Source organism: Pleurodeles waltl, chromosome 1_2, assembly GCF_031143425.1.
Source record: "Pleurodeles waltl isolate 20211129_DDA chromosome 1_2, aPleWal1.hap1.20221129, whole genome shotgun sequence".
NCBI classification, from domain to species: Eukaryota; Metazoa; Chordata; class Amphibia; order Caudata; family Salamandridae; genus Pleurodeles; species Pleurodeles waltl.
In genome coordinates this window covers 1,352,279,397-1,352,292,883 of record NC_090437.1, presented here as the reverse complement: position 1 = coordinate 1,352,292,883, position 13,487 = coordinate 1,352,279,397, and the positions used below count along the sequence as shown (strand labels likewise).

The window sequence follows — 13,487 nt, the reverse complement described above, 5'->3', positions numbered from 1 at the left end:
CATGAACCCTCCGAATCATAACAAAGTAGCAAAGAGGAGTGAGAGTTGGAGACCATCCAAACAGTGAATGACAGGCAGCTCATGCAGAAGGTGATTGGTACATTGTTCCAGCCCGGCAGGTAGCATTATTACTATGAATTGATCACACCACTTACTCCACTACCCAGCTGGTCATTTTCCCCCCACTTGCAGTGTCCAACGGCCTCCAGCCAGCGAGCATCTGATGGGACCTTACATGAGATAGGACACAACCCCAGACATCAACGAGATGCATTTCGAACACTGGGACACATCAGCTGTGTCCCAAAGTCACTTTGTATATAGGGTGTGGGAATGATCACACGTGTCTCATCCATTTGCCCCATACATGTCTTATCACTGTGTCCCACTTCATGCTTTTCTGGCTCCCACACATCTTACATCAACTCTTGGGCTTATGAGGTTCACACCACCTACTCTTTCTCTGCTCCGTCACCTCATTAGAGGTTAATAAAACACAGATGGAAACAGGGGCAACAGGGAAGGCTCTAGATCTTTGCCTCATCTTTGCCACATCACTAAGCAGTCTCTAATGTGCTAGGATCTTGGGGGAGACAGTCCTATTCCTGGTGGAGACACTCCAGGATCTGCTGGTATTCAGGCGAGTCATTCTGTAGGTAGGACTCTTGAGCAACCCAGGATTCAAGTGCCTCCCGCTGCGTAGCCTGAAGAACGTTTAGCTCCCAGTAGTTGTTCAGTAGCTGATAAAAGCCCATCTGGTAATAGGCTTTGATGCCTTCATCTGACAAGGGTCCTGGAGATGAGACCTTCAGGTTTGGAGTCAGCAGGGCTGTGAATGAGAAACACAGAAGCTAATGCATGATGTTCCATGGACTTTAACATCTGCATCCAGGGGACCCACCCAGGGGCATCAATGTTAATGCTTCACGTCATGGCCTCTAGCATCAGCACAAGAGACCCTTCAACACATGCGTAGACACAGGATTGTTAATGATCATATGAGATGTGACCCAGGGGCTCCACCGCAAGAATGAAGAAATGCATTAGTATCAGTGCTTCACATGTCACATTCTTCAGGAACTGTATCTGGAGAACCTACCTGAGAAACCAACCCACGCATGGGTACATACATCAGTGTTAATGCTTTATGTTTCATGGGTTGTGGTAACTGCATCCAGAGACCCACCCAGGGGACTTCAAATGCACATCCCACACATCTGTGCTAATGCTTCACGCTTCATGGAATCCCTCCAATACATACTTGCATCCTGTCTGAGGTTCTACTTTTAGTGCGTCTCACTAATACTACCTGCGTGTGAATCTCTCTATCACACACATGCACCCTGCCTGAGGTTCCATCTTTAGCATCCCTCACTTATGCTACATGCGTGTGAATCACTACATCACATACCTGCAAAGTGCCTGAGGTTCCATCTTTTGCCTCCCTCCCTGATGCTACCTGTGTGACAATCTCTCCATCACATACCTGCATCCTGCCTAAGGTTCCATCTTTAGCGTCCCTCACTCATGCTACATGCGTGTGAATCTCTCTGTCACATATCTGTATCCTGCTAAGGTTCCATCTTTAGCATCCATTGCTGATTCTACCTGTATGTGATTGTCTCCATCACATGCCTGCATCCTTCCTGAGGTCCTATCTTTAGTGACCCTCAATGATGCTACCTTTGTGTGAATCTCTCATTATATACCCACACCCTGCCCGAGGTTCCCTCTTTAGTGTTCATCACTGATTCTTTATGCAGGTGAATCTCTCCATCACAACCTGATCCTGCCTGCAGTTCCATCTTTAGTGACCCTCACTGATGCTAAATGTGTGTGAATCTCTCCATCACAATCCTGCATGCTGTCTGAGGTTCCATCTTTAGCATCTTTCACTAATGCTACATGTTCGTGAATCTCTCCATCACATATCTGCATCCTGCCTGAGGTTCCATCTTTAGCATCTCTAACTGATGCTACATGCGTGTGAACTTCTCCATCACATACATGCATCCTGCCTAGGGTTCTATCTTTCGTGTCCCTCACTAATGCTACGTGTGTGTGAATCTCTCCATCACATACTTGGGAATCTCTCCATCACATACCTGTATCGTGCCTGAGGATCCATCTTTAGCTTCCCTCACTGATGCTACATACATGTGAATCCCTCTATCATGTACCTGCACCCTGCCTGAAATTCCATCTTTAGCGTCCCTCACTGATGCTACGTACATGTGACTCTCTCCATCACGTACATATGAATCTCCCCATCACATACCTCCAGTGTGTCAATTGCTTTACCAGTAGATAAGTGTGGCACAATTGTTAGAGCGGCAGACCTTGATGCAGAGGTCTAGGGTTCAATTCCCGCCATGACGGGTCTTGGGCTCAGTTCCCTTGGAGCAGATAATTCTTGACTCAGTGCCTAATCTAATTAACCACTTCTTTGCTGTGGACGTAACAGTTGCAGCACAGTGCTTGTGTGCCGAGGACGTAACCTTTATGTCCTCAGCACTGAGCTCAGAGGGAGCGCTAGTGCTCCCTCTGTGGGCTTCCCTCCCACTCCCCCAAGGCTTGGATGGAAGGGGAAGCCCTTCCCCTTCCACCCCCGTAATGATGTCAGCACGCGATCGCATGCTGACATCATTACAGGGTGCTGGTCGCACTGGAAGCCATTTGCTTCCAGTGTGTGATCGGAGAAACAGGTACGTTTTTCCTCCGGCGGGTGGGGGGTTTGGAACAAAAAGGCACCGGGGGAAAGGAAAGGCTTTTCCTTTACCTCGGTGTCTCTTTGAGCATTCCTGCGGTCCGATCGCATTGCTATCGGATAGCAGGAATGCGCACTAGACTCCAGGGATTTTTTATTTTTTATTTTTATTGTGATGTGTGTGTCGGGAGCGGCCCCTTGGGCAAGGGTCACTCCCATTTGGAGGGCATGTTTGTTGTGGCCATTTCTGCCCCTCATGGGGGCAGATCGGCCAAATATTTTTAACCACTAGACGCCAGGGATTTTTTTTTTTTTCAAATTGCTCTATTCTGTTGTTTGGGAGCGGCCCCTTGGGCAAGGGTCACTCCCATTTTGGGGGCATGTTACCTGAGGCCATTTCTGCCTATTATTTTTAGGCTGATCTGCCCCCAAGGAGGGCAGAAACCACTAGAACACCAGGGATTTTAGTAATTTTTTTTATTTATGTGGGGGGGTGCCCCCTTGGGCAAGGGGCGCCCCTCAAGGGAGGCATTGAACTGTTGGCCATTTCTTCCCCCCTTGGGGGCAGATCGGCCTATTCTTTTTAGGCTGATCGGCCCCCAAGGGGGGCAGAAACCACTAGAACGGCAGCAATTTTTTTTATATGTTTATTTAAGTGGGGGGGCATCCCCTTGGGCAAGGGGTGCCCCCCAAGGGTGGCATTGAACTGTTGGCCATTTCTACTTAGACAGTAGGGATAGTGTGTGTGTTAGTGGAGGGGGCGCGGCCCATTGGGCAAGGGTTGCCCTCCTTTGGGGGCACGTGTACCAAGGCCATTTCTGCCCCCCCTTGGGGACAGATCGGCTTATTATTTTTAGGCTGATCTGCCCCCAAGGGGGGCAGAAACCACTAGAACACATCTTGGATTGGGCAAGGGTTGCTCCCCGTGGGGACACACTACTAAAGGTATTTTTTGCCCTCCTTGGGGCAGATAGGCCTATTTTTTAGTAGGCCCATCTGCCCCTATGGCAGAATCTACTTAGGCACCAATTTCTAAATGCTGCATGGTGGGATGTTTGTCAACTGACAAAGTATTTGCATTTGTGATAATTTCTTTTCCTCCTTTTTGTTCTACTTCAAAGCTTTTGCTTTTTTTGCTGTGGCTCCTTGCAGTTTTGGCGGTGGTTGACCTGCGGTTTGCATAGTTGCATGTTTTAGGTAAGTAAAAACTATTTACTCCAAAGGAGTATTATTGCCATGCATGAATGACATGTTTGTAGGTGGTGTACTAAATGCAGGTTTGTGTGAAATTGTCCTTAGATTCGTGCACAATGATATTTGTGTTGTCTTATTTCTAATTTGCATTTCTTTCTTTCTTTTTAGTGGGATATCATTGGTGATTGCTGTGTCTGTGCAGAGTAGTTACTATTGATTCAAGCTTTTTCAGGCAAGTGAGCAGTATAGTTTTTGAGTTTATAACTCTTACTAATTGTAGGAAAGTACCATCTTGCCTGGCATGTTACCCCCATTTTTCACTGTATATATGTTGTTTTAGTTGTATGTGTCACTGGGACCCTGTCATCCAGGGCCCCAGTGCTCATAAGTGTGCCTGAATGTGTTACCTGTGTAGTGACTAACTGTCTCACTGAGGCTCTCCTAATCAGAACCTCAGTGGTTATGCTCTCTCATTTCTTTCAAAATTGTCACTAACAGGCTAGTGACCAATTTCACCAATTTACATTGGCTTACTGGAACACCCTTATAATTCCCTAGTATATGGTACTGAGGTACCCAGGGTATTGGGGTTCCAGGAGATCCCTATGGGATGCAGCATTTCTTTTGCCACCCATAGGGAGCTCTGACAATTCTTACACAGGCCTGCCACTGCAGCCTGAGTGAAATAACGTCCACGTTATTTCACAGCCATTTTACACTGCACTTAAGTAACTTATAAGTCACCTATATGTCTAACCTTTACCTGGTAAAGGTTAGGTGCAAAGTTACTTAGTGTGAGGGCACCCTGGCACTAGCCAAGGTGCCTCCACATTGTTCAGGGCCAATTCCCCGGACTTTGTGAGTGCGGGGACACCATTACAAGCGTGCACTACATATAGGTCACTACCTATATGTAGCTTCACAATGGTAACTCCGAATATGGCCATGTAACATGTCTATGATCATGGAATTGCCCCCTCTATGCCATCCTGGCATAATTGGCACAATCCCATGATCCCAGTGGTCTGTAGCACAGACCCTGGTACTGCCAAACTGCCTTTCCTGGGGTTTCACTGCAGCTGCTGCTGCTGCCAACCCCTCAGACAGGCATCTGCCCTCCTGGGGTCCAGCCAGGCATGGCCCAGGATGGCAGAACAAAGAACTTTCTCTGAGAGAGGGTGTTACACCCTCTCCCTTTGGAAAATGGTGTGAAGGCAGGGGAGGAGTAGCCTCCCCCAGCCTCTGGAAATGCTTTCTTGGGCACAGATGTGCCCAATTCTTCATAAGCCAGTCTACACCGGTTCAGGGGACCCCTTAGCCCTGCTCTGGCGCGAAACTGGACAAAGGAAAGGGGAGTGACCACTCCCCTGACCTGCACCTCCCCTGGGAGGTGTCCAGAGCTCCTCCAGTGTGCTCCAGACCTCTGCCATCTTGGAAACAAAGGTGCTGCTGGCACACTGGACTGCTCTGAGTGGCCAGTGCCACCAGGTGACGTCAGAGACTCCTTCTGATAGGCTCCTTCAGGTGTTGCTAGCCTATGCTCTCTCCTAGGTAGCCAAACCCTCTTTTCTCGCTATTTAGAGTCTCTGTCTCTGGGGAAACTTTAGATAACGAATGCAAGAGCTCATCCGAGTTCCTCTGCATCTCTCTCTTCACCTTCTGCCAAGGAATCGACTGCTGACCACGCTGGAAGCCTGCAAAACTGCAACATAGTAGCAAAGACGACTACTGCAACTCTGTAACGCTGATACTGCCGCCTTCTCGACTGTTTTCCTGGTGGTGCATGCTGTGGGGGTAGTCTGCCTCCTCTCTGCACTAGAAGCTCTGAAGAAATCTCCAGTGGGTCGACGGAATCTTCCCCCTGCAACTGCAGGCACCAAAAAGCTGCATTACCGGTCACTTGGGTCTCCTCTCAGCACGACGAGCGAGGTCCCTCGAATCCAGCAACTCTGTCCAAGTGACTCCCACAGTCCAGTGACTCTTCAGTCCAAGTTTGGTGGAGGTAAGTCCTTGCCTCCCCACGCCAGACTGCATTGCTGGGAACTGCGACTTTTGCAGCTACTCCGGCCCCTGTGCACTTCCGGTGGAAATCCTTTGTGCACAGCCAAGCCTGGGTCCACGGCACTCTAACCTGCATTGCACAACTTTCTAAGTTGGTCTCCGGCGACGTGGGACTCCTTTGTGTAACTTCAGGTGAGCACTGTTTCACGCATCCTCGTAGTGCCTCTTTCTGGCACTTCTCTGGGGGCTACCTGCTGCTGAGAGGGCTCCTTTTCTTCCTCGATGTCCCCTCTCTCTTATGGCGCAATTTGCGACATCCTGGTGCTTCCTGGGCCACAGCAGCATCCAAAAACGCTAACCACACGATTTGCAGCTAGCAAGGCTTGTTGGTATTCTTTCGGCGGGAAAATACTTCTGCACGACTCTCCACGGCGTGAGGGATCCGTCCTCCAAAGGGGAAGTCTCTAGCCTTTGTCGTTCCTGCAGAAACCTCAGCTTCTTCTGTCCAGTAGAAGCTTCTTTGCACCCACAGCTGGCATTTCCTGGGCATCTGCCCATCTCCGACTTGCTTGTGACTTTTGGACTTGGTCCCCTTGTTCCACAGGTACCCTCGACTGGAAATCCATTGTTGTTGCATTGCTGGTTTGTGTCTTTCCTGCAGTATTCCTCTATCACGACTTATTTGTCCTTGGGGGAACTTTAGTGCACTTTGCACTCACTTTTCAGAGTCTTGGGGTGGGCTATTTTTCTAACCCTCACTATTTTCTAATAGTCCCAGCGACCCTCTACAAGGTCACATAGGTTTGGGGTCCATTCGTGGTTCGCATTCCACTTTTGGAGTATATGGTTTGTGTTGCCCCTATCCCTATGTTTCCCCATTGCATCCTATTGTAACTATACATTGTTTGCACTGTTTTCTAAGACTATACTGCATATTTTTGGTATTGTGTATATATATCTTGTGTATATTTCCTATCCTCTCACTGAGGGTACACTCTGAGATACTTTGGCATATTGTCATAAAAATAAAGTACCTTTATTTTTAGTATAACTGTGTATTGTGTTTTCTTATGATATTGTGCATATGACACTAGGTGGTACTGTATGAGGTTCACTCGTCTCCTAGTTCAGCCTAAGCTGCTCTGCTAAGCTACCATTATCTATCAGCCTATGCTGCTAGACACCCTATACACTAATAAGGGATAACTGGGCCTGGTGCAAGGTGCAAGTACCCCTTGGTACTCACTACAAGCCAGTCCAGCCTCCTACATTGGTTGTGCAGCGGTGGGATAAGTGCTTTGAGACTACTTACCACTCTTGTCATTGTACTTTTCATAAGAGAAAAATATACAAAACAAGTTCAGTGTATATACACATAACCAAAAAGTTTTGCATTTCCTCTTTTCACTCTTTTCTAAGTGCTGAAAAGTACTTCTAAACTTTCTAAAAAGTTCTAAAAAGTTTTTAAAGTTTTTTTCTGTCTTTCTAAAAAGTTCTGAAAACTTTTTTCTCTTTTTCTATCACTTTAACTCTCTCTAAAAATGTCTGGCACAGGCCAAAATGTTGATCTGTCCAAACTTGCATATGACCACCTTAGCTGGAAAGGAGCAAGGAGTCTCTGTGTAGAGAGAGGTTTGAGTGTAGGGAAGAATCCTTCCTTGGAATTGTTACTTAACATGCTTAGAGAACAGGATAAGGCTAGAAGTGCCCCATCTGTTGAAAAAGTAGCTAATGGTTCCCAATCTGATCCAGGGACTCCCCCAGGAAAAGATTCAGGAAAGACATTTCTTAGCCTGCCCATTACTAGACAGTCTAGCATACTTGGTACTGAGGTGGAGTCACATCATACAGATGATGTGCTCTCACATTACACTGTCAGCCAAGCTGTTAGGGTGCCCTCTGTAAGTGACAGGTCTCCTTCTGTTCATTCCCATCATACCTCTGTATCTAGGAATGTCCCTCCCACCAACCCTGATGACAGATTGTTAGAGAGGGAACTCAATAAATTGAGGGTGGAACAAACCAGACTGAAGCTTAAAAAGCAGCAGCTGGATTTGGATAGACAGTCTTTAGAACTAGAGAAGGAAAGACAGAAGTTGGGTTTTGAAACCCATGGTGGCAGCAGCAGTATTCCACATAGTCATCCTGCAAAAGAGCATGATTCCAGGAATCTGCATAAGATAGTTCCCCCTTATAAGGAGGGGGACGACATTAACAAGTGGTTTGCTGCACTTGAGAGGGCCTGTGTTGTACAGGATGTCCCTCAAAGGCAGTGGGCTGCTATCCTATGGCTATAATTTAGTGGAAAAGGTAGGGATAGGCTCCTTACTGTGAAAGAAAGTGATGCCAATAATTTTACAGTTCTTAAGAATGCACTCCTGGATGGTTATGGCTTAACCACTGAACAATACAGGATAAAGTTCAGAGAGACCAAAAAGGAGTCTTCACAAGACTGGGTTGATTTCATTGACCATTCAGTGAAGGCCTTGGAGGGGTGGTTACATGGCAGTAAAGTTACTGATTATGACAGCCTGTATAACTTGATCCTGAGAGAGCATATTCTTAATAATTGTGTGTCTGATTTGTTGCACCAGTACTTGGTGGACTCTGATCTGACCTCTCCCCAAGAATTGGGAAAGAAGGCAGACAAATGGGTCAGAACAAGGGTGAACATAAAAGTTCATTCAGGGGGTGACAAAGATGGCAACAAAAAGAAGGATGGTAAGTCTTCTGACAAGGGTGGGGACAAATCTAAAAATGAGTCTTCATCAGGCCCACAAAAACACTCTGGTGGGGGTGGTGGGCCCAAATCCTCTTTTAATCAAAACAAAGAAAAGAAACCATGGTGCTATTTATGTAAAGTAAAAGGCCATTGGACAACAGATCCCAGTTGTCTAAAGAAAAGCACCAAGCCTCCTACCACTACAACCCCTACTGCTACACCTAGTGTCCCTACTAATAGCAGTGGTGGTGGGAGCAAACCTACTAATAGACAATCCAAGGGAGTATCTGGGCTCACTATTGGTAACTTAGTTGTGGTTGGTTGTAGGAGGCTGGACTGGCTTGTAGTGAGTACCAAGGGGTACTTGCACCTTGCACCAGGCCCAGTTATCCCTTATTAGTGTATAGGGTGTCTAGCAGCTTAGGCTGATAGATAATGGTAGCTTAGCAGAGCAGCTTAGGCTGAACTAGGAGACGTGTGAAGCTACTACAGTACCACTCAGTGTCATATGCACAATATCATAAGAAAACACAATACACAGTTATACTAAAAATAAAGGTACTTTATTTTTATGACAATATGCCAAAGTATCTTAGAGTGTACCCTCAGTGAGAGGATAGGAAATATACACAAGATATATATACACAATAGCAAAAATATGCAGTATAGTCTTAGAAAACAGTGCAAACAATGTATAGTTACAATAGGATGCAATGGGGAAACATAGGGATAGGGGCAACACAAACCATATACTCCAAAAGTGGAATGCGAACCACGAATGGACCCCAAACCTATGTGACCTTGTAGAGGGTCGCTGGGACTATTAGAAAATAGTGAGAGTTAGAAAAATAACCCTCCCCAAGACCCTGAAAAGTGAGTGCAAAGTGCACTAAAGTTCCCCTAAGGACAAAATAGTCGTGTTAGAGGGAAAATGCAAGGAAAACACAAATCAGCAATGCAACAACGATGGATTCCTGACTGAGGGTACCTGTGGAACAAGGGGACCAAGTCCAAAAGTCACAAGCAACTCGGAGATGGGCAGATGCCCAAGAAATGCCAGCGGTTGGTGCAAAGAAGCTCTTACTAGGCTGAAGAACTGTGAATACTGCAGGAACGACAAGGGCTAGAGACTTCCCCTTTGGAGGATGGATCCCCCACGCCTTGGAGAGTCGTACAGATGTGTTTTCCCGCCGGATGGACGCCAATAAGCCTTGCTACACGCAAATCGTGCGTTTGGCGTTTTTGGACGCTGCTGTGGCCCAGGAGGGACCAGGAGGTCGCAAATTGGACCTGCAGAGAGAGGGGACGTCGAGCAAGACAAAGAGCCCTCACTGAAGCAGGTAGCACCCGGAGAAGTGCCAGAAACAGGCACTACGAGGATGCATGAAACGGTGCTCGCCGAAGTTGCACAAAGGAGTCCCACGTCGCCGGAGACCAACTTAGAAAGTCGTGCAATGCAGGTTAGAGTGCAGGGGACCCAGGCTTGGCTGTGCACGAAGGATTTCCGCCGGAAGTGCACAGGGGCCGGAGTAGCTTGCAAAGTCGCGGTTCCCAGCAATGCAGCCCAGCGAGGTGAGGCAAGGACTTACCTCCACCAAACTTGGGCTGAAGAGTCACTGGACTGTGGGGGTCACTTGGACGGTGTCGCTGGATTCGAGGGACCTCGCTCGTCGTGCTGAGAGGAGACCCAAGGGACCGGTAATGCAGCTTTTTGGTGCCTGCGGTTGCAGGGGGAAGATTCCGTCGACCCACGGGAGATTTCTTTGGAGCTTCTGGTGCAGAGAGGAGGCAGACTACCCCCACAGCATGCACAAGCAGGAAAACAGTCGAGAAGGCGGCAGGATCAGCGTTACAGAGTTGCAGTAGTCGTCTTTGCTACTATGTTACAGGTTTGCAGGCTTCCAGCGCGGTCAGCGGTCGATTCCTTATCAGAAGGTGAAGAGGGAGATGCAGAGGAACTCGGCTGAGCTCATGCATTCGTTATCTAAAGTTTCCCCAGAGACAGAGACCCTAAATAGCCAGAAAAGAGGGTTTGGCTACCTAGGAGAGAGGAAAGGCTACTAACACCTGAAGGAGCCTATCAGCAGGAGTCTCTGACGTCACCTGGTGGCACTGGCCACTCAGAGCAGTCCAGTGTGCCAGCAGCACCTCTGTTTCCAAGATGGCAGAGGTCTGGAGCACACTGGAGGAGCTCTGGACACCTCCCAGGGGAGGTGCAGGTCAGGGGAGTGGTCACTCCCCTTTCCTTTGTCCAGTTTCGCGCCAGAGCAGGGGCTAAGGGGTCCCTGAACCGGTGTAGACTGGCTTATGCAGAATTGGGCACATCTGTGCCCAACAAAGCATTTCCAGAGGCTGGGGGAGGCTACTCCTCCCCTGCCTTCACACCATTTTCCAAAGGGAGAGGGTGTCACACCCTCTCTCAGAGGAAGTTCTTTGTTCTGCCATCCTGGGCCAGGCCTGGCTGGACCCCAGGAGGGCGGCTGCCTGTCTGAGGGGTTGGCAGCAGCAGCAGCTGCAGTGAAACCCCAGGAAGGGCAGTCTGGCAGTACCAGGGTCTGTGCTACAGACCACTGGGATCATGGAATTGTACCAACAATGCCAGGATGGCATAGAGGGGGCAATTCCATGATCATAGACATGTTACATGGCCATATTCGGAGTTACCATGGTGAAGCTACATATAGGTAGTGACCTATATGTAGTGCACGCGTGTAATGGTGTCCCCGCACTCACAAAGTTCAGTGAATTGGCTCTGAACAATGTGGGGGCACCTTGGCTAGTGCCAGGGTGCCCTCACACTAAGTAACTTTGCACCTAACCTTTACCAGGTAAAGGTTAGACATATAGGTGACTTATAAGTTACTTAAGTGCAGTGTAAAATGGCTGTGAAATAACGTGGACGTTATTTCACTCAGGCTGCAGTGGCAGGCCTGTGTAAGAATTGTCAGAGCTCCCTATGGGTGGCAAAAGAAATGCTGCAGCCCATAGGGATCTCCTGGAACCCCAATACCCTGGGTACCTCAGTACCATATACTAGGGAATTATAAGGGTGTTCCAGTAAGCCAATGTAAATTGGTAAAATTGGTCACTAGCCTGTTAGTGACAATTTGAAAGTAATGAGAGAGCATAACCACTGAGGTTCTGGTTAGCAGAGCCTCAGTGAGACAGTTAGGCACCACACAGGGAACATATACATGCATACCTATGAGCACTGGGGCCCTGTGTGACAGGGTCCCAGTGACACATACATATAGGCCACAAACCTATGAGCACCGGGGTCCTGACTAGCAGGATCCCAGTGACACATACAACCATACTGAAAACATAGTGTTTTCACTATGAGCACTGAGGCCTGGCTATCAGGATCCCAGTGAGACAGTGAAAACAGTGACAAACACCCTGACATACACTCACAAACAGGCCAAAAGTGGGGGTAACAAGGCTAGAAAGAGGCTACCTTCTCACATTGGTCTTGTTAGGGAGACCACAGAGGCTATATTAGTCTCTGAGGGGGCTATTGATTTAGCCACCTTAGTTGCTTGTCCCCTTAATATGGATAAGTACAAGCAGCTACCCCTAATAAATGGTGTTGAGGTTCAGGCCTACAGGGACACTGGTGCCAGTGTGACTAGGGTCATAGAGAAACTGGTCTACCCTGAACAACACCTACTTGGTCACCAGTACCAGGTAACCGATGCTCACAACAACACACTTAGCCACCCCATGGCTGTTGTAAATCTCAACTGGGGGGGGGTTACTGGTCCAAAGAAAGTTGTGGTAGCCACAGATTTACCTGTAGACTGTCTACTAGGAAATGATTTGGAGACATCAGGTTGGTCAGATGTGGAGTTGGAGGCCCATGCAGCAATGCTGGGCATCCCAGGGCATATTTTTGCTTTAACCAGGGCTCAGGCCAAAAAGCAAAAAGGACAGGGAAGCTTGGATCCTGGAACAATGGACCAAGTGCTCCGTAAAGCTAGGGCTAGTAGAAGTAAAGCACTTCCTACTATCCCTCCCTCTACAGTGGATTCTACTTCTGAGGAAGAAGAATTTCCACCCTGTGCAGAACCTACACCAGAGGAGCTGGAAGCAGACACTGCTGAGCTTTTGGGTGAAGGGGGGCCTGCCAGGGAGGAGCTGAGTGTGGCACAGCAAACCTGTCCCACACTAGAGGGTCTAAGACAGCAAGCTGTCAAACAGGCTAATGGGGATGTCAGTGACTCTCACAGAGTTTACTGGGAGGACAATCTCTTGTACACTGAAGCAAGGGATCCTAAACCTGGAACTGCCAGGAGGTTAGTGGTTCCTCAGGAGTACAGAAAGTTCCTCCTAACTCTAGCCCACGACATTCCCCTAGCTGGACACCTGGGACAAATGAAAACTTGGGACAGACTTGTCCCCTTGTTTCATTGGCCTGGGATGTCTGAGGACACAAAGGAATTTTGTAAGTCCTGTGAAACCTGTCAAGCCAGTGGCAAGATAGGTGGCACTCCAAAGGCACCCCTTATTCCACTGCCTGTGGTTGGGGTTCCCTTTGAAAGGGTAGGGGTTGACATAGTTGGCCCCTTTGACCCTCCTACTGCTTCAGGCAATAGGTTTATCTTGGTGGTAGTGGACCATGCCACAAGATATCCTGAAGCAATTCCTTTAAGGCCCACTACAGCACCTGCAGTGGCAAAGGCCCTCCTGGGAATATTTTCTAGGGTGGGCTTCCCAAAGGAAGTAGTATCAGACAGGGGAAGCAATTTCATGTCTGCATACTTAAAGGCCATGTGGAAGGAGTGTGGTGTGACTTACAAGTTCACTACACCCTATCATCCACAAACAAATGGACTGGTGGAGAGATTTAATAAAACTCTCAAA

The 13,487-nt window shown here is 48.1% G+C and overlaps 1 protein-coding gene across 1 annotated transcript in view; it reads right to left on the bottom strand.

Moving 5' to 3' along the window:
• Positions 1-584: 584 nt before the first annotated feature.
• LOC138252860 (uncharacterized) overlaps positions 585-13,487 on the bottom strand; it is a 223,215-nt gene continuing 210,312 nt past the window's right edge. Inside the window, exon 9 of the mRNA XM_069205772.1 lies at positions 585-829. Within this exon, the coding sequence (XP_069061873.1) occupies positions 600-829 (230 nt within the window). The 3' untranslated portion in view covers positions 585-599. The remainder of the gene's footprint in view (positions 830-13,487) is intronic.